At 27.0% G+C, this 20,308-nt stretch overlaps 2 protein-coding genes across 10 annotated transcripts; one reads left to right on the top strand and one right to left on the bottom strand.

Annotated features, from left to right (window-relative positions):
* The first annotated feature begins 359 nt into the window (after positions 1-359).
* LOC102680303 (diphthine--ammonia ligase) lies at positions 360-6,289 on the top strand. 4 transcript variants are annotated; one of them, XM_006619072.1, is made up of 13 exons: positions 360-463; positions 1,469-1,673; positions 1,741-1,925; positions 1,995-2,068; positions 2,197-2,377; positions 2,548-2,639; positions 2,704-2,794; positions 2,867-3,041; positions 3,140-3,307; positions 3,417-3,718; positions 4,119-4,446; positions 4,516-4,617; positions 4,687-6,289. In XM_006619072.1, exons 2-13 carry the CDS (start codon positions 1,559-1,561, stop codon positions 4,989-4,991), a joined length of 2,118 nt encoding a protein of 705 aa, XP_006619135.1. In that variant the 5' UTR covers positions 360-463; positions 1,469-1,558; the 3' UTR covers positions 4,992-6,289. The 4 variants fall into 4 exon arrangements, with proteins under 4 accessions (XP_006619135.1, XP_006619136.1, XP_006619134.1 ...); XM_006619073.2 differs by having other exon boundaries at positions 364-614; positions 4,714-6,289; XM_006619071.2 differs by having other exon boundaries at positions 364-614.
* A 754-nt stretch (positions 6,290-7,043) lies between these two features.
* Positions 7,044-19,708, bottom strand: LOC102679747. 6 transcript variants are annotated; one of them, XM_031512146.1, is made up of 10 exons: positions 11,211-19,708; positions 10,845-11,054; positions 10,392-10,766; positions 9,300-9,629; positions 8,708-9,218; positions 8,452-8,633; positions 8,227-8,374; positions 7,999-8,153; positions 7,419-7,534; positions 7,044-7,192 (listed from the first exon to the last, which is right to left on the bottom strand). In XM_031512146.1, the coding sequence occupies exons 1-9, from the start codon at positions 19,591-19,593 to the stop codon at positions 7,455-7,457; spliced, it is 10,374 nt and encodes a 3,457-aa protein (XP_031368006.1). In that variant the 5' UTR covers positions 19,594-19,708; the 3' UTR covers positions 7,044-7,192; positions 7,419-7,454. The 6 variants fall into 6 exon arrangements, with proteins under 6 accessions (XP_031368006.1, XP_006619129.1, XP_006619130.1 ...); XM_006619066.2 differs by having other exon boundaries at positions 7,947-8,153; positions 10,392-11,054; positions 11,211-18,390; positions 18,466-19,708; XM_006619067.2 differs by having other exon boundaries at positions 7,947-8,153; positions 11,211-19,707.
* Positions 19,709-20,308: the final 600 nt, after the last annotated feature.

Raw genomic sequence — 20,308 nt, 5'->3', positions numbered from 1 at the left:
TTAGATTATAAACAAATATATATATATATATATATATATATATATATAGAAAAAAAGAAATAATAATTATCATTTGATTTAAGTTATATCACAATCAGTAAATAATAGCATAGAGTAGATTGAAATAACGAGACATCGATATATTTTGTACATTGATGATGTCACGAGGTACAGTTGCATGATTTATACTTGAGAATTTCTCGACAACAATCTTAGTTTTTATAATAAATTCGCAAAATTTAAAATAATATTTTCTGATAATAGTAAAAATAACGTATAATAAAGATAAAATTAGAAAGAAATTTATTCAATACATATCATAACTAATTGTAGAATTAAAATAAGTCATAACCTCAATTTTAGAGTTTATGTTGAAAGTTCTATCACCGAGAGGCGCCACTATCAAGCAATCGCAGTCTCTGATAGACTTTGCCGTGTAAGGAACTTTCATCGCCAATTTAATGTAAATATTACATTTGTTGAGAATTTAGAGTTTATTTTAGCGTACATAAGTTCGAAATTATCGTTCGTATTCCCTGTGCAATTCGTTGCTGGGCGTCATTTCGTAATATTTCTCGTTTAGTCGAGATCGGCAATAACCAAAAAATTTCTCCGTAGGTATTCTTTTTTTCCTTAATAATCGTTGATTTTTTTTCTAACATATCATTAATGATAGATTTTGCATTTTGAATTAACAAATTCTATATTTTTTAAAAGAAAAATCTAAATTCTATCGAAATTTTTTCGGATTATGTGACGTTTACTGTTTAGAATAGTACAGTGATTAATTTTTGTTCACTAGCCAATTGTTACACGCATATTAATAAGTTAAATTGTATATTCAATATCCTTTTTATGCTTGCCTTTCGTGAAATTTTATTTTAAAAAATATAACTTAGCTTTTTTTTACTAAAATATGTTAAATTTAAGAAAAAAGAAAGAGAAAGAATTTTTTTAAATATTCTTAAATATTTATTGAAAAAGATTATGTTTAAATTGTATTATTTATATACTAGACCATTCAAGAAACAATGTGTGTATGTATCTTGTAAATTTAATTTTGGCTTAATATATACTTATAAGTAATATATACATATGTAATTTTAAATATGCTACAAGCTCATATGATTATATTATTTGTAGTTTACATACTTTTTTATATTTAATATAACTATTTGTTAATTTATATTTATAATTTTCTCTAATATAATGTTTTAAATAAAAAAAATTATAATTCTTTATAAATATTCAATTATTATAAACTATTTTTTACTTCAATATATTATGTATATAAAAAATAAATATAATCATATAACTTGTTTATGCATTCATATGCATATATATATAATACTTAATACAATATTTTTATTTATTGTCATAAAGAAATTATTTATAAATTTAATATGATAAAATTATATTAAATTTCATGATAAAATTATCAATGGAATTTTTTATTATTTTATTACAGATGATTATATGAAAAAGTATATTGAGATTTAATTATACTCTAAGCTCTTAATAAGCTTTTTTGAGAGATTCTGAGTGTAAATTAAACAAAATGAGGGTTGTTGCACTAGTCAGTGGTGGTAAAGATTCATGCTTTAATATGATGCAATGTATAGCTGCAGGACATGATATTGTGGCTCTAGCTAACTTATATCCTGTTGGGAAAGGTAAGTAATAAATAATAAATTATATTAGTTTATTTAAATAATAAATAACTAATGAAACAATTTATAGATGAATTAGATTCATTTATGTTTCAAACTGTTGGATATCAAGGTGTTGAATATATTGCAGAAGCTATAGGTTTACCAATGTATCGTGAACCAACCTTTGGTAGATCAAAAATGCAAGAAAAATATTATTATCCAACAGAAAACGATGAAGTTGAAGATCTTTTTAGGTTGTTAAGTAAAGTAAAGGTAACATATAAAAAACATATATAAAATAACTTTGTTAGTATAATAACCTTGACTTTTTTGAATTTTTAGGAAAAAGAGAATATAGAAGCTGTTTCATCAGGTGCTATTCTCAGTGATTATCAACGAATTCGAGTGGAAAATGTGTAATTATTTAATGCAAATTTTAATTGTTAAAATATTTAATTTTAACTGAATATTAAATAAAAACAATTATTTTTATTTTGGCAAAAATTTATAAATAATATATCTAATAATAAAAGTTTATTTTTAGATGTAGTCGTTTAGGACTTGTTTCTTTATCATATCTATGGAGAAGAGAACAAGATGAACTGTTAAAAGAAATGATAGAAAGTTCTGTCAATGCAGTTATAATTAAGGTAGCAGCTTTAGGCCTTGAACCAAGACATTTGGGTAAATCACTTTCTGAAATGCAATCCCATCTTGCCAAAATAGTAAGTAAAATGTCTTAATGATTAATTTAATATAAAAGATTTTCTTTTGATATTACATTAAAAGTATTCCAAATATAAATAGCTCATAAATAAGTATATGTAAAAGAAATTTATTTAAATTGTAAACAAGCAGATATATGTTATTTTAATAGCTACATATTTATTTATAGAGAGAAAAATATGGTGTTAACATATGTGGAGAAGGTGGAGAATATGAAACCTTTACATTAGATTGTCCATTATTTAATAAAAGTATTGTAATGTAAGTTATCAAATTTATTATTAAAATAAATAAGACAAAATATATATTTTTTTGTTTATTTTAGAGATGAATATGAAAGTGTTGTTCATTCAAATGATAACATAGCACCCGTCGGATATTTAAACTTTAAAAAAATTCATGTTCAAGAAAAAAATGTGAGTAAAATTGTTATACATTTTTAAGAATTTTTATGATTAAAATAAATAATTGAAAAAAACTTTATTTAGGATGGTATAGAAGGATTAACGTTACAAGAAAGACTAAAAAATGTTCCTATTAAAACTCCATTTGATTATATCACAGAAATAGTTGGACCAGAATTACATGATGGTTGTAATTTATCGGAAGATGAAAATGATGAACATGATTGTACAGACAGTAATATAAGAACTTCAAATTCTGGTATTATTTTTCTGTTTAATCAATTAAATTTTTCTATTTATTATAGTCATAATCATATTGTCATAGTATATTAAATTAATGTAAAAAAATTAATGTAGGTCAATTTAATCCACCAAGTCCTATGGAAATTTTATATGAAGAAGAAGATTATCCTGATGTGCCCATAGTAAATAAAAATCAAACTGGCTGGTTCTGGTTTGGTGGTATTGCTGGGAAACATCCGGATGCTAAATCTGCGATGCGAGAGGCATTGGAGAAATTAAGCAGTAGGTAAACTTTAAGTCTTTCAAAACACCTTTTAGTTAATTTTTTTTCTTGTAATAGTGCATTTTGGATTTGATATAGATTGATAAAACACTCGTATCGACTGTCTAGGTCTAGTCAAAAAGGAAAATCTTCAAATATCGGACATCGTTGCCGTAACATTATATATAAAAGATATGTCAAATTACATATCTATAAACGAAGTTTATATCTCATGTTTGAGCAAGATAAATCCACCAGTCCGTGTATGTGTGGAATGTCCATTAAATATACATGTTGTACTGGATGCTATAGCTTATAAAGAAACTCAAGACTGTGGTGATAAGAAAGTTCACAAACGACATACAATGCATGTTCAAAGCATAAGTCACTGGGCACCTGCAAACATTGGTCCTTATTCTCAAGCTGTTCGTGTGAGTGTACTACCGTTACAAACCAATTTGCGTGCGCGTCTCTGTGTGTATATGTAGATAAATGTGTGTATGTGCGCATTCTTACGCGCACGCACACACATCTGGTTTACAAAAGAAACATAACAGTGAGGTAAACAAAATAAATTTTCTAAAATGAAAATAAAAAATTAAGTATTTAATAAGTAAGAAAAAAAAAATTTAAATTGTATTTATTAATATTTTTTAATATCTTTTATATTATATTATTTAATATCTTTTAACCAATTTTAATTAATATATATAAAAGAGATATAATTATTTTTGTTAATAGATGTATATAAATAATAGTAGTTAATAATAGTAAATAATATTTGAAGATTTTTGAGATTTTTTAACAGAATTATAATTATTTATTTGGTAGGTGGGTGATATTATCTCAGTTGCTGGACAAATACCATTGGTGCCTGGTAGTATGACTATTTTGGATTTAAATATTAAAAGACAATGTCGTTTAACATTGAGACATATAGATCGTATTGTTAAAGCTATGGACTCGAATACACAACTCAGGGATATTGTGCAAGGTATTTGTTTCTTGACTCATTCTAGTTATATACCAGACGCACGAAAAGAATGGGAAAAACGAACAAATAATGCTATTGTGGATTACATCATTGTACCAAATCTTCCACGTGGTGCTCAGGTTGAATGGTGCGTTTGGGCTCATAGAGATAATAATAGATTTGAATGTAAGTATGAAAATACAAAAAATATAAAATCTTCATCAAATATTTTTCTCAACAATTATTTTATTATAGATGAAGAGACTGGTAAATGTGTAGGTAATTTCAAAGTGGCAATAAGACGTAGATGGAATTATGAAAATAACGTTTCAGCAATTGTGTGTTACATGTCCACTGGTACATATTTTTATCTGAATATTTTTACATTTTTTCATAAACAAATAAAAAGGTTTCTCTTTTAATTAGGTTCATCCAATTCAACTGGTAATTTAGCCACGGAAACGAATTTACTTTCTACGGAATTAACTATAGATGAACTAACAGAGGCACTTGAATATGTACTCTGTAAACTTACAAAGGGATCCCAAACCATTAATCCGACATGCAATTTACGCATTTTTTATAAAGTTGGCAGTTCGCCAGGACCGAATTTTGTTCAAGATGTTCTTTCTAAATTTTCTACGCGGAATTTAGTTACTACTATTATACCGGCAACGCACTTACATAATTTCAGTACCTTTTTATCTATATGTGGTATTAGACACGAGTAAAGTCTAATAATAGTTTTTACGTTGTCAATTATATACAAAACATTATTGTGTCGTAAAAGAATTGCAAAAATTTTATTTGCCGTTTAAATTATTTCAATCAATGAATATAAATCAAGAACAAATCGATTTTAGTACGAAATGAAAATGATTAACGGCTATGTCGATACTCGACTATGGTTGTAAAACTTTATATATTCTAAAGGATAATTACTTAGCAGTATCAGTGCTCGAATATAATGTTATTTTTCACCTTTTCTACTGATTGCTTGTTGGGTTTGCTCAGAATTCACTTGACATCTGTCAATAGTATATTTATATTCGGCTAGTCAACGAGACGTTAATGATTTTAAATCATTTTATCTCGTTAGTATAAGTGTTCTACGTAATGCAAAACACGTTATGTCATTTCATAATGTGTGCTGTATGCTATGCCTCGTTTTTTGCTCAAGTTGTTTTTTATTTTTCACAATTTCACGATACGTGCGGAGTGTTAAGTGTGTGATTTTGAAAGAATTTGAAAGCGTGCACAGCCATTTTTATAGTAGCGCTCAAAGTAAATTGAATATTAAAGAAAAAAGTATCAGACGTATTAGGGGAAATTGTACATTTTAACATCAAATATGAAAAAAATCTAGTTTATGCTCTTTCTAATCTTAGTTAAAAAGAAAAGAGAAAAAAGGAAAAATGAATCGATATGCGGAAATTTAAAACACGCACTTCTTAACGATTGTCTTCTTTCACTTTTGAAATGCTGCCGATGTTGTTCCGCTATCATTTAAACTTTGTATTGTAATGGCAGACACATGTAGCTTTGCAAAAGGATATAAAATATTTACTTCGCAAAAAAGATACTGTGTAAATCCTCGGTAGTTTCTGCATAATTGATCTAATGCTTTAGAGATACGTCTTGTACAAAAATATGCTATATATTAAAATATTTTTGACAGTATAATATTCATGCAACGATATGCCAAAGTTTGTATTTTACAATTTGGTCATTGTTTAATCAATTTTAGTATTATGATCTTATTTTCTTGTATATATTACTAAATAATCTAAAAAATTTTGCATTGTATTATATAATGTAATTAGTTTTGAAAATAATTGGTTATTAATTATGGCTAAACGGCGAGAAAAGATAAATTTCTGAAGAACATGAAACATATTATTCACGATGTGAATATTATGTTACTATAAATATGTAAAAATATTTGCAAGGCATACTCTCGCAACAAAATACTATTCCGAGGATTATATTGCAAAGAAAAATAAAGAAAGTGATATATATTTTTAAGAAATTGCTATTTTGTTTTATATTTTATTATGCTCCCTTTTTACCTTCATCATACATATGTATTAATTTTCATTTTTTTTTAAATCTATAACTAATAAATTACAAGATTGTTAAATTTTATAAATTGAAATTAACTCTAAAAATTAGTATTAAACTTACGCATATATATGCATATAACAAATATAAACATTTTAAAAAACAGCACCATATATACATTTAAAAAGAAATGTTAAAGATAATTATAAAATTTATATAATACTGTAAAACAGTCTTCCAATAATGATTTCCTTATTATGATACGTAATTTTATATGTAATATATAGTGAAAAGAAAATAAATTATATGAACACAATTTGTTTAAAAAAAAAATTTTTTTTTCATTTTATAGTAGTACTTTAAAAAAGAACTATCGACATTTAAGTATAAAAGGATAAAAATTATAAAGAAAATTGGAATCTTTAAAATTTTTACTTAAACATTAACATTTAAAGTGAGATTTTTATATATTTTAAACTTTATATATAGCTAATTATAACTACTTTTATGTAACAAAATACTCAATTTTTTAAATTGATTATAATCATATAATTATGTACAACGATATTTTTTCCATTTAAAAATTCATATGAAAGATTTATGATAAATGAATTTTTTTTTTACTTAAATTTTCATAATATTATTCATTATCTACATAAATAAAAAAATTTCTATTTTATCAGTTTCTCTATGCGCGGGATTCATATTTTATACAACCCTCATCTTTAAACAAAAATTATATAGTTTATATTTATTTACGTTTTCAATGTTTTCGATACTAATGGTTTCATCATATGCTGACGATTTGGTGCACAAAAATCACATAGATAATTTTTCCTGTCTAATGGCATTCCCTTGGTCTCCACGCAACCTATAAATATTAATGATATTAATGAGAATAATTTTTTTATTATAATGACAAATGCCAATTATTAAATATTTTTTTATATTTAATATTTTACTATACCTGAAACCTTTTTTTTATATTTGAAATAGTTAATATATTTTTAAAGACAAAAATATTTGATGAAACATGCAAATGCAATGACATGCAATGAAAAATATATAACGGAATTATATGGAATTTGTGTCAATACCTAAGTGCAGATATTTGTCACATGCGCTGCAATGCACTAGATTTGCTTCCAGGTCGAGTCTTGGCGCAGTATGACAGCGACTGCAGTGTGGGCAATAGCGACCCTTTCGCCATAGCCTTGTTATTACATAAAGATTATGGGGTTAATGAATTTGGATAAGGATTCATTATAATGCCAGAATTTAATATAACTGATGAAAATCTGAATCTTTGTCGATTTATCTTAAACATGCATAAATTAAGTATAGATAAATGTATGTTATTAATTAATTCAAAAATGTTATTAATTAATCAAATTGTATATATTTAACTTTTAAAACCCAAAGATTCAAATATGATGACATTGTGAATGTGAAACATTAGTTTATAAACCTTTTTTAAGAAGAAGATTAGTGTGAATTAAGGAAATTGTGAAGCAATAATGAAGCCCCGTGAGAATTTGAAAACTAGCATTTAGTATATGTATTTTTAATCACATTTTCACTCATACATTACACCATAAGATGAAAGAAAAATTAGTACTACTTACTTTGAACATGGAACACACAGCGTTGAAACATAAACACGAGTATTCTTATCACCTTTTTTATATTCATGTTGCCATTGAGCAACACTGTTTCTATCAGAATTTATACCACCAGGTTCTCTTGAACTACAATTTGCACAGACAGCACATTCTTGACAATGCCATCTTCCTTGAGGTACTCGTCGGAGACCAACGCAATAAATATGATACCTAAATAAATTATATATATTATACATATGATTGTATTATGTATTTTATATTTTATAATAAAAAAAAAGCATACCCTCTATCACACATATCACAAAAAAGCATTTTATCTTCGTCAGCAGGATCATGACATTGAGCACAAGTTTTACAATCTGTGCATTGCCATGCATATGATTGAATATGAGGAACCATATCTAATGTTAGATCTATACATGATGGGTGAACTATAATAAAAATATTACGATTTTTTGTTATAAAAGAATAAAAAATACATTAATAAAAAATGATATAAAATAATTACCATGTCCATTACATGTACCACATTGAATTAAAACTTCATTTTTACTATGTTTATTCAATGTTTTTAAACACATTTTACATTTTAATTTTATTTCATCTTTTTGGTTTGCTATTTCCATATCTACTTCATCCATTGTAGATTGAGAACCTTCCGTATCCTGTGTTCCCTCGCTAGAAGATGAACTATATATAAAAAATAAAAAACTATTCTTTCACAAGAAATAATAAAATGCTAAGTTTTAAATAATAATACGAACCTTGAATCATCTGAAGATGAATCACTATCACTATCACTTTGAGATCCTTCCGATTGACTATCAAATTTACGTTCATTTGGTCTCATAGGACCATAGAGTACAGTATTAAGAGGATAATATCGTAATTCGGCTGGTGTATATTCCCGATAATAATCTGTATATTGTCCTGGTATCAATGCAACAGGATAGTGACCAATTCTTCGTTCCGTTTCAATTTTTAATTGTTTTTTTGGCACATGTATTGTAAAAGTTTGTAAATCTAAGCTACATTTTCTATTTTCTCGTCGAGCTTTATTTAAATTAATATTCCAAGATAATGCAGATTGAACTGCCATTTCTGCTAAATCAATTCTATTTTTTTCAGCATTTGCAGCTGCTGTTAATTCTTTTTGTTTTTTAGAATGTTCTTTCACTTGTTTTTCGCGCATATGTTTACGATATTCTTCATATTGATCCGGAAAATCACTGCACATTACATCTAATACTTCTGAACTGCATACAGCAGTTAATCCTAAAATAGCATTAATAAAAAATATACTAATAAAGAGTAAATAAAAAATATTAGTAAATAAATAATTTATAAATAACTTACCCATATCACACATTGCTTCACTGACTAATCCATTTTCTCTCAAATAATTTCTCTCTTCCATATCCACTACTCTTCTCTTTAAATCTGGATATTTTCTTTTGAAAGATTTTACACCAAGATACTGAGATATTTGTTCTTGTATCATAAATGTTTCACCTTTCCGGTCTAGTGGCCATTCATATTCAGCAATTTTATCGACAGTAAATGGTCCTTCGTCTGGATCAAAATTAATTTCCATTCTTCGATTTTTAACTTTCACTTTTTCTGATTCTGTGGTTGCAGTACTAAGTACACTTCCTTGGGATTCCTCATTTACCATAGTTTCAGAGGCTATGATATTATAAAGATAATATAATACTTTATATTTAAAGACATAACCAATTACTATATAATAATATGTTTTATAATTTAAGTTAGAATAAGAATTATATTAAAAATAATTATGTCTTTATTAAAATAAGTAAAAAAAAATTAATAAATCAATTTAATTTCACAATTAAGATTAACAATAAACATCTATGTTATTAAACTTTTCAAAATAAAAATATTTTTAAAAAAATATATATTGACATAACAATAAAACACTAACCATTATGGTTTTAAAATTCTTTTAAAATATATATGTTAATACATATTCATTATGATTTGAAGTAATAGTACATTTTGTGCTTAATTTAAATACATCTCACATTTAGGTGCTTGAGAGATGTTAGGACACAAGAAAAGATCTATTTATAGATATCTTACTTGGAGGTCTACCAATACATTTATCTTTTAATTTTGTTTAGTCATATGATGACTATAATCCATACATGCTTTTCATTATTATCATTTTTTTGTTTTGACAATTTATTATTATTTTTAAAGATATAATAAAAATATATTTTATATTTAATTATATTATATAATTAATATATAATATAATTGGTTTTAATTGTTAACAAATAATAATATAAATATTTATATAATAAATAAAGTTATTATTACTTTTTATTTATAATAATTATTCTAAATATAAAAAATAAAAATAATTATTGCGTTATTGCATTTTTAAAATTAATATATAAATAATGCAGTAATTTATATACATACTTGGTGCAGAAATATTTCTAGCTGGAGTTTGAGACCTTGAACCTAATTCTGCACTCATTCTTGTTTCCTCATCTATTACTTGCACTGTAGACATATTCTCATGCTTCGTAGCATTTTCTACTCGTTTTGATGCTGGTGTCAGCCAGTTAGGATGTCCAGGTGGTATTAATATGTCTTTACTTTCCAATTTTGTATTCTCCGTCAGTTTATCAGATCTGTTATCAGAATCTACTTTCGTTACAGCCTTTTGTATTCGTTCAGGAACGATTTCAATCAATTTCTTATCCTTAATATCATCTTTAATGTTATTTGATACTGGTTTAGGTAATCGTATTTCTGATGTTTTATTCATTTCCGTTTGCATGCTCATGGAGTCTGTAAGCATATTATTAATTACATTTACATTTTTTAATTCACTATTTTTTTGTCCAATAATCTTTTTATCAACTTTACCCGAAGAATTAGTCATTTTGGAATCTATAGTTGGTTGTTTAAGAACTTTATACAGTTCCGATGATTTTCCGAAAGATTCTTGTTGCACCCCAGAATCATCTATCGTTATTATAGCCGTTGTAGAAGCTTCTATCGCATTTAAATCTTGCTCTATCTTAGGTTTTTTCATTATTTGTGAATCTGCATTATCTAATTTTCGTTTTCCTCGACCTAATAAATTAAAAAAAAAAAAAGAAAAAAAGGAATGAACAAAGTGATAAAAATATGAAAAAAACATAATTATATATATATATAATATAAATATATAAATAATTATATATATAACATAATTATATAATACACATAAACTATTTGAAAAATACAAACCTCGTCCTCTACCTCTTCTAGGAGGAGCATAACTTTTCTGATTCCTACAAGTTCTCTTAGGTCTTTCATTCTCTCTGGATTCCGGAAAATGTATTGATGATTGTTGCATCTGTTGCGAGTCGTCTAAAGACAAAGGATCTCTAGGTATTAACAAATGAGGTGGAGGATGAGTAATTCCTTGAGGTAATGGATTCCTTCTGGGTCTACCTCTTTTTTTAGGCACTTTAACTTCTGGCATTCTATTGGAAACTTCTTCTATTATCACAACATCTTGACTGGAATTTGAATTTTCATTTACTATTATCAATTCAGGCCGTTGTTCTATAATTTCACAATCAGAATTCATTGGCGAACTAGACACATTTTTTGATAAAATATCTTTCAATTTTTCATTCATAGAAGTATCTGATTTTTGTGGTCTTACTTGAGTAATACTAATTTCTTGATTTATGACATTCATTTGCTGTAAACTAATCGCGCTGCTTTTTGGATCGAACAAAAATTGTTTTTGTTCTCTGGGTGTAACAGGTTGAATAGTAACTTCAGGCAAAATTTGTGTGAATTGAGTTTCTAGCTTAGACTTTTTGGAATCGATAGGTGCGATAGTAATATCCTTACGCTTTGGAGACATTTCAATTACATTATCTATTTTCTTTCCGTGCACTTGCACTGGTTCAATAGTAAGTTCTGAACGATTGCTTTGTAAAATAGTTGAATGACCAGTTTTAAGAATTTTTAATGTAGAGTCTTTATGACCGATTTGTCCAGTCTCTTTGTATCTTTGTGTAAAATTCTGAGATGGATCAGTTTCTTTGGATTTATATGCAGTTTCTACTTGGTTATCGCAAGCTACAATTGTCGGATGACCCGTCTTGGACAATTTAATTTTCATTTCAAGAGATGAATCAGTATCTCGACGCCGCTGTTGTTTATCCTTCTTTTCTGAATCTACTATAGATGCATCTCCAGTTTTTAATAACTTTATTTTCATACCTAAAGAAGCATCACCAGTTTTAGAATGTTCTGCCTCAGATGTTCGCATAGATTTATTTACATCATCAGATATATCAGGTTGTATGATAGAAGCATCTCCAGTTTTGGATAGTTTAATTTTCATTCCTAAAGGTGATTCAGTTCTCTTGGGTATTTCCTGTGGAACTTTGATTTCTTCCAATTGATCTTGTTTTTCTGAAGATATAATAGATGCATCACCAAACTTAGACAGCTTGATCTTCATACCAAGTGGTGATTCAATTTTTGATAATGATTCATGTATATTATCTATTGATTTATCTACAATTTCTTGATTAATGTATGAAGATTCCAAATATTTTGAAACATCTTGAGATATATCTATTCTGTCGTCTAGTATTTCTGAATGAACAATAGATGCATCACCACTTTTAGATAATTTAATCTTCATTCCAAGAGGTGATTCTGTTCTTTTGGGTATTTCTTGCAATAATTTAGTTTCTCCTAATTGTTCTTGTTTTTCTGAAGATATAATAGATGCATCACCAAACTTAGACAGCTTGATCTTCATACCAAGTGGTGATTCAACTTTTGATACAGTTTCATGTATATTTTCCATTGATTTTTCTATAGTTTCTTGTGAAATTTCAATATGCAATGGTTCTAAAGATTTTATAACATCTTGAGATATATCAATTTTATCTTTTATTTCTTCTAGAACTTCTGAATGAACAATAGATGCACCGCCACTTTTAGATAATTTAATTTTCATTCCCAGAGGTGATTCTGTTCTTTTAGGTATTTCTTGCAAAATTTTACTTTCTTCCAACTGATCTTGTTTCTCTGAAGAAATGATAGATGCATCACCAAATTTAGAAAACTTGATTTTCATACCAAGTGGCGATTCAATTTTTGGTAAAGATTCTTGCATGTTTTCTACAGATTTTTCTATAGCTTCATGTGAAATCTCAATATGAGATGAATCTAATGATTTTATAGCATCTTGAGATATTTCCATTTTGTCTTTTAATTCATCTAGAACTTCTGAATGAACAATTGATGCATCACCACTTTTGGATAATTTAATTTTCATTACAAGAGGCGATTCTGTTCTCTTGGGTATTTCCTGTAAAAGTTTGCTTTCTTCCCATTGTTCTTGTTTTTCTGCAGTAGATACATCACTAAACTTAGAAAGCTTGATCTTCATACCAAGCGGTGATTCAACTTTTGACGAAGTTTCGTGTATTTCTATTAATTTTTCTACAACTTCTTGTGTGACATCAACATGTGGTGATTCTAATGATTTTGTAATATGTTGAGAAGTATCCATTTTATCTTTGATTTCTTCCAACAATTCTGAATGAACAATGGATGCATCACCACGTTTAGACAATTTAATTTTCATTCCTAGAGGTGATATTGTTCTCTTAGGTACTTCTTGAAGAAGTCTGTTTTCTCCTAATTGTTCTTGTTTTTCTGAAGAAATTATAGATGCATCACCAAACTTAGAAAGCTTTATTTTCATACCAAGTGGAGAGCCAATCTTTGGTAAAGTATCATGTTTGATTTCTATTGCTTTATCTACAAATTCGTGTGAGATATCAATATGCAATGGCTCTAACGATTTTGTAACATCTTGTAATATATCCTTTTTAATTTTAACTTCATCTAGTACTTCTGAATGTACAATGGATGCACTGCCACTTTTAGATAATTTAATTTTCATTCCAAGAGGTGATTCTGTTCTTTTAGGTACTTCCTGCAAAAGTTTATTTTCACCTAGATATTCTTGTTTTTCTGAAGAAACAATAGATGCATCACCATATTTAGAAAGTTTAATCTTCATACCAAGTGGAGATTCAACTTTTGCTGAAGATTCATGTCTGGTTCCAAATGTTTTTTCTATAGCTTCTTGTGAGATATCAATATGTAGTGGTTCCAAAGATTTTGTAACATTTGAAAATATTTCCTTTTTATCTTTATTTTCTTCTGGCATTTCGGAATGAACAATAGATGCTTCTCCACTTTTGGATAGTTTAATCTTCATTCCAAATGGTGATTCTGTTCTTTTGGGTATATCTTGTAGATGTTTATGTTCTTCAAACTGTTCTTGCTTTTCTGAAGAAACAATAGATGCTTCACCAAGCTTAGAAAGCTTGATTTTCATACCAAGTAACGATTCAACTTTTGGCAAGGATTCCTCAGGTTCCATTAATTTTTCTATATCTTCATGTAAAATTTCGAAATTAGATGGTTCCAATGATTTTGAAACATCTTGAGATATATCTATTTTTTCTTTAATCTCATTTAGAACTTCTGAATGGACAATTGATGCATCACCACGTTTGGATAATTTAATCTTCATTCCAAGTGGTGATTCTGTTCTTTTGGGTATTTCCTGTGGAACTTTGATTTCTTCTAACTGATCTTGTTTCTCTGAAGATATAATAGATGCATCACCAAATTTAGAAAGCTTGATCTTCATACCAAGTGGTGATCCAATTTTTGGTAAAGTTTCATGCATTTCTTTAGATTTTTCTATAACTTCTTCTACCATCTCATTATGCAATGGTTCTAATAATTTTGTAATATTTTTTTGAGTCATATCTCTTTTCTCTTTAATTTTGTCTTCTGGATGCACAATTGATGTATCTCCACTTTTGGACAATTTAATCTTCATTCCAAGAGGTGAATCTGTTTTTTTGGCTATTACTTGAAGTAATTTGTTTGTTCCTAACTGTTCTTGTTTTTCTGAAGAAATAATAGATGCACTACCAAACTTAGTAAGCTTGATTTTCATACCAAGTGGAGATTCAATTTTCGGAAAATTTTCATGTGTGATTTCTATTGATTTTTCTATAGTTTCTTTTGTGATTTCATTTGGTAATGGTTCGAACAATTTTGTAATATCTTGAGACATATCCATTTTATCTTCAGTTTTGTTTAGGACTTCTGAATGAATAGTGGATGTGTTATCATTTTTAGACAATTTAATCTTTACTTCAAAAGGTGATTCAGTTCTTATAGGTATTTCATGACAAAATTTGTGTTCTTCCAACTGCTTTTCTTTATTTGGAGAAACAAGAGATTTATTATCAAACTCAATATACTTATTCTTTATATCAAGTGATTCAGTTGTTGATAATTTTTCATATATTGTTTCAACTGATTTCTCTATAGCTTCATTTGAGATTTTAATTTGCAATAGTTCTAATGGTTTTGTATTGGTATCTTGAGATGTATCTATTTTGTCTTCAGTTTCTTGCATGATTTGTGTATCAATAGTAGATACGTTTTCGCATGTAGATAAATTAATTTTTATTTCGAGTGGTGATTCTATTTTTTTGGACATTTCTTGCAGAAGTTTACTTTCTTCCAAATGTTTTTCCTTTTCTGAAGAAACATTAGATATATTATCAAACTCAGAAATTTTATTCTTCGTATCTAGTGGCGATTCAAGATTTGGCAATGGCTCAATCACGGTTTCTACTTTTTCTATTACTTCCTGTACAATGTCATTATGCGATGTATCCATTGATTTCGTAACATCTTGAAATATTTCTATTTTGTTTTTAATTTCATCGAGCGGATGAACGATTATAGATGCATCGTCATACTTAATTTTCATTTCAATAGATGATTCTGTATCTTTGGATATTTCCTGTAAAAGTTTGCTTTCTTCTAAATGTTCTTGCTCTTCTAAAGAAGCAATAGATGCATTTTCAAATTCTGAAAGTTTAATTTCCGTATCAAGTGGCGATTCAAGTTTTGGAAAAGTTTCATATCTGATTTCCTCTGATTTTTCCATAGTATTTCGTGAGATTTCAATATCTGATGTCTCTAATAATTCTTTAACATCTTGAGATATATCTGTTATGTTTTTAGTTTCTTCTATCATTTCTGAATGAACAATGGATGTATTGTCATTTTCAGACAATTCACTCTTCATTTCCATAGATATAGTTCTCTTAGGTATTTCTTGTTGAAGTTTATTTTCTTCTAATTCTTCTTGCAATTCTGAAGAAACGATGCATGCATCAACAAAATTAGAAAGCTCAATCTTCATACCAAGAGGTGATGTAACTTTTGGTAAAGTTTCATAAATAGTTTCTACAGATTTTTCTATAGCTTGATCATTGATTATCTGATCAATATCTGATGTTTCTATTGATTTTGTTATATTTGGAGTCATATCCAATTTGTTTTCAGTTTCTTCCAGCATTTTTGAATGAACAGTGGATATGTCATCGTTTTCAGATAATTTAATCTTCATTTCTAAAGATGATATTGTTGTCTTAGGTATTTCTTCTAATAATTTACTTTCTTCTAATTGTTTTGTTTTTTCAGGGGAAGAAAGAATAGATGCATCATCAAACTCAAAAGCCTTGATTTTTATACTAAGAGGTGATTCAACTTTAATCAATGTTTCATGCAAAGTTTCTACTGATTCTTCTATAATTTCTTGTGAAATCTCAAAATGTGGTGATTCAATAGTTTTTGTATCATCTTGAGATATATCTATTTTATCTTTAATTTCATCTAATATTTGAGAATGGACAATGTTTTCATTTTTGGATAATTTAATATCTATTTCAATAGATGATTCTGTTTCTTTCGGTATTTCCTGTAGAAGTTTACTTTCTTCTAATTCTTCTTGCTTTTCTGAAGATAAAAAAGATGCATCATCAATTTCATTAAGTTTTATTTCCATAGATTCCATAGATTCCATAGATTCAACTTTTGGTATTCTTTCATGTATTGATTCCACTAATTTTTCTATATCTTCTTGTAAGATTTCAATACGTGTTGGTTCTAATAATTCTGTAACATCTTTAGATATATTTATTTTTTCATTAAATTCGTTCAGCACTTCAGAATGTACAATGGATGCATTGTCACTTTTAGGTAATTTACTTTCTATTCTAAGAGGTGATTTTATTTTTTTTGATATTTCCTGCATAGATTTGTTTTCTACCAATTCTTCTTGCTTTTCTGAAGATAGAACAGATGCATCATCAAACTCAGAAAGTTTCATTTCCATATCAAGTGGTGATTCATCTTCTGGTAAATTTTGTTGCATAGTTTCTACTAACTTTTCTATAGCTTCTTGAGAGATTTCAATTTCTGGTGGTTCTAACAACTTTGAAACATCTTGTGCTATATCTATTTTTTCTTTAATTTCATCTAAATCTTCAGAATCAACAATAGATGAATTTTCAATATTGGATAATTTATTCTTTATTTCAAGATATGATTCTGTTCTTTCTGGTATTTTTTGTAGAAGTTTATTTTCTTCTAATTGTTCTTCTTTTTTTAAAGAAACAACAGATATATCATTAAATTTAGAATCCTTTATTTTCATATCAAATGATTCAAGTATTGGCAAAGCTTCTTGCATGGTTTCCATTGATTTTTTTATAATTTCATGTGGTATTTCTATATTTGGATGCTCTACAGATTTTGTAATAACTTGTGATATATTTTCTGTGTCTGTAATCTTATCTGAAATCTTTGAATAAATATGAGATGTATCATCATTATTGGATAATTTAATCTCCATTTCAATAAGTGATTCTGTTTCCTTGGGTATTTCCTGTAAAAGTTTATTTTCTTCCAATTTTTCTTGCTCTTCTGAAGAAACAATAGATATATCACTAAAATTAGAATCCTTGATTTTTATACTAAGTGGTGATGGAAGTTTTGATAATGTTTCTTGCATGGTTTCCATTGATTTTTCTATAATTTCATGTGATATTTCGACATGCAATTGCTGTAATGGTTTTGTAATATTTAGAGACATATGCAATGTGTCCTTAATTTTATCTTGCACTTCTGGATATGTAAGAGATATATCATCAGTTTTGGATAATTTATTCTCCAATTCAAGAAGTGATTCTGTTTTATTGGGTATTTCCTGTTTGTTTTCTTCTAATATTTCTTGTTGTTCTGAAGGAATAGATGTATCACTAAAATTAGAATCTTTAATTTTCATATTAAATGACAATTCAAGTTTTGATGCTGTTTCTATTGATTCTTCTATATTATCATGTGGTATCTTAATATCCAACTGTTCTAATGGTTTTTCTTGAGATATATCTATTTTCTCTTTAATTTCATCTAAAATTTCTGAATGAATGATAGATTCATCTTCATTTTTGGTTAATTCAATATTCATTTCTAATGATGTTTCTTCTCTCATAGATACTTCCTGCAAAATTGTACTTTGAACTAATTTTTCTTGTTTCTCTAAAGAATTAATAGATGTATCATCAAATTTAAATACCTCAATTTTCATTTCAGGTGATTTTATTTTTGGCAATACCTCATGTTTGATTTCTTTTGATTTTTCTATATCTTCTTGTAAGACTTTAATATGGGAGAATTTTAATGAATTTGAAATATCTTCAGATTTATCCATTTTATTTTTAATTTCATCTAATACTTCTGAATGAACAATAGATGAATTGTCATTTTTGACTGATTCAATTTTTATTCCAACAGAAGATTCTAATATAGTAGGTGTTCTATCTAATATTTCTTGTAGAATTTTGCTTTCTTCTAATTCTTCTTGCTTTTCTGAAGATAAAACAGATGAGTCATCAAAATTAGGAAGCTTGAACATTGTGTCAAGAGATGATTCAACTTTTGGTATAATTTCATGCATAGTTTCTTCCACTGACTTTTCCATAGCTCCTTGTGAGATTTCAATATGTAATGGCTTCAATAATTGTGTATCATCTTGAGATATATCTATTTTATCTATAATTTCATCTAATACTTCTGAATGAACAATAGATTCGTTGTCACTTTTGGATAATTTAATATTCATTTCAAGAAGTGATTCCGTTTTTATAGGTATTTCTTTCAGAAGTTTGTTTTCTACTAATTGTTCTTGTTTCTCTGGAGAAACAATAGATGCATCACTAAAATTAGAATCTTTGATTTTCATATCAAATGGCGATTCAAATTTTAGTAACATTTCTTGCATTTTGGTTTCTACTGATTTTTCTATAGTATCTTGTGAAATCTCTATATGCGAGGATTCTAATGATTTTGAAACTTCTTGAGGCATATCCATTCTATCTTTAATTTCTAGCACTTTTGGAGAAACAATCGATGTATCGTTGTTTTTGTTTAATTTAATCTTTTCCTCAAACGACAATTCTATCTTTTTTTGATTTTCTTGAACTATGTCTAACTTATCTTTATGCTCCATTTGCATCTTTGTTGCATCTTGTTGCACTATAGACGCATCATCGCACTTTGATAACTTGGTGTTCATTTCAATTAGAGATTCCATTCGGTTAGTTTTTTTGTATTTATTTTTATATTCTTTAGAATCGTTAGTCGATTCGCCTTTTTCAGTAGAAATTATCGATACATCTCCAGATTTTGATAATTCAATCTTCATACCAATAGGTCACAACACAACGATGAACTTTCCGATACCATTGCTGAGATGAATTGATACATGTAAATATGAATATATACTCGATACTTTTGTTTCGATATCAAATACTTTTAGTATCGATACCTGCAGATGCGATTCTTAATTAATATCGAAAAAAGTATTTCTATTGAAATAAAATAAATGTTGACATTTAATATAAAAAATAAATGATTTAATTAATCTATTCTAATATTTCAAATATAAATTTTTATTCATGTTATATGATCTTAATGTATTAAATTATATCATTATAATTTATATTTATTATTTAAAAAAAAGAAAATCAACCAATGATTTCAGAATTCACTAGCTGAAGCTTCATTCTATTGGACAACGACAAAATAACCTAAGGATAATAAAAGCAAATGCGATGTATAGATGCATATTCTATTATTTATGTGTTTGTGATTAACATAAATAAATATCGATATAAAAGTATCGATACATTTGACTATATCGAATTCATTCAAATTAGAATTTTAAGAAATATTTGTAGTTTTTGAAATATTTTTTTATATTTTGATATTTTTCAAAACAAAATTCAATTTGGTATTTTCGCTATTTCTTAACGAAATTTTAATTTAAATATATTTTAATTTAAATTATAATTATAATTATTATATTTTGTTATAATTATTCAGAGATTTTAATGTCATTATAAATATTAATTATGTTA

Source organism: Apis dorsata, unplaced genomic scaffold (assembly GCF_000469605.1).
Source record: "Apis dorsata unplaced genomic scaffold, Apis dorsata 1.3 scaffold_390, whole genome shotgun sequence".
NCBI classification, from domain to species: Eukaryota; Metazoa; Arthropoda; class Insecta; order Hymenoptera; family Apidae; genus Apis; species Apis dorsata.
Note: the sequence above shows the minus strand (reverse complement) of the source record. Positions and strands in the feature narration are given on the sequence as shown.

What these genes read in the sequence shown, in the direction of transcription:
- LOC102679747 (XM_006619065.2), bottom strand. Translation starts at nt 19,593, where the DNA reads ATGAAGATTGAATTATCAAAATCTGGAGATGTATCGATAATTTCTACT. An exon ending in TGAAGCAATGTGTGATATGG is followed by an intron (nt 9,219 to 9,299) that starts GTAAGTTATTTA and finishes ATGCTATTTTAG; the next exon opens with GATTAACTGCTGTATGCAGT. An exon ending in CTGTGTGTTCCATGTTCAAA is followed by an intron (nt 7,535 to 7,946) that starts GTAAGTAGTACT and finishes TGTAATAACAAG; the next exon opens with GCTATGGCGAAAGGGTCGCT.
- LOC102680303 (XM_006619072.1), top strand. Translation starts at nt 1,559, where the DNA reads ATGAGGGTTGTTGCACTAGTCAGTGGTGGTAAAGATTCATGCTTTAAT. An exon ending in CTTATATCCTGTTGGGAAAG is followed by an intron (nt 1,674 to 1,740) that starts GTAAGTAATAAA and finishes AACAATTTATAG; the next exon opens with ATGAATTAGATTCATTTATG. An exon ending in GGCATTGGAGAAATTAAGCA is followed by an intron (nt 3,308 to 3,416) that starts GTAGGTAAACTT and finishes TCGACTGTCTAG; the next exon opens with GTCTAGTCAAAAAGGAAAAT.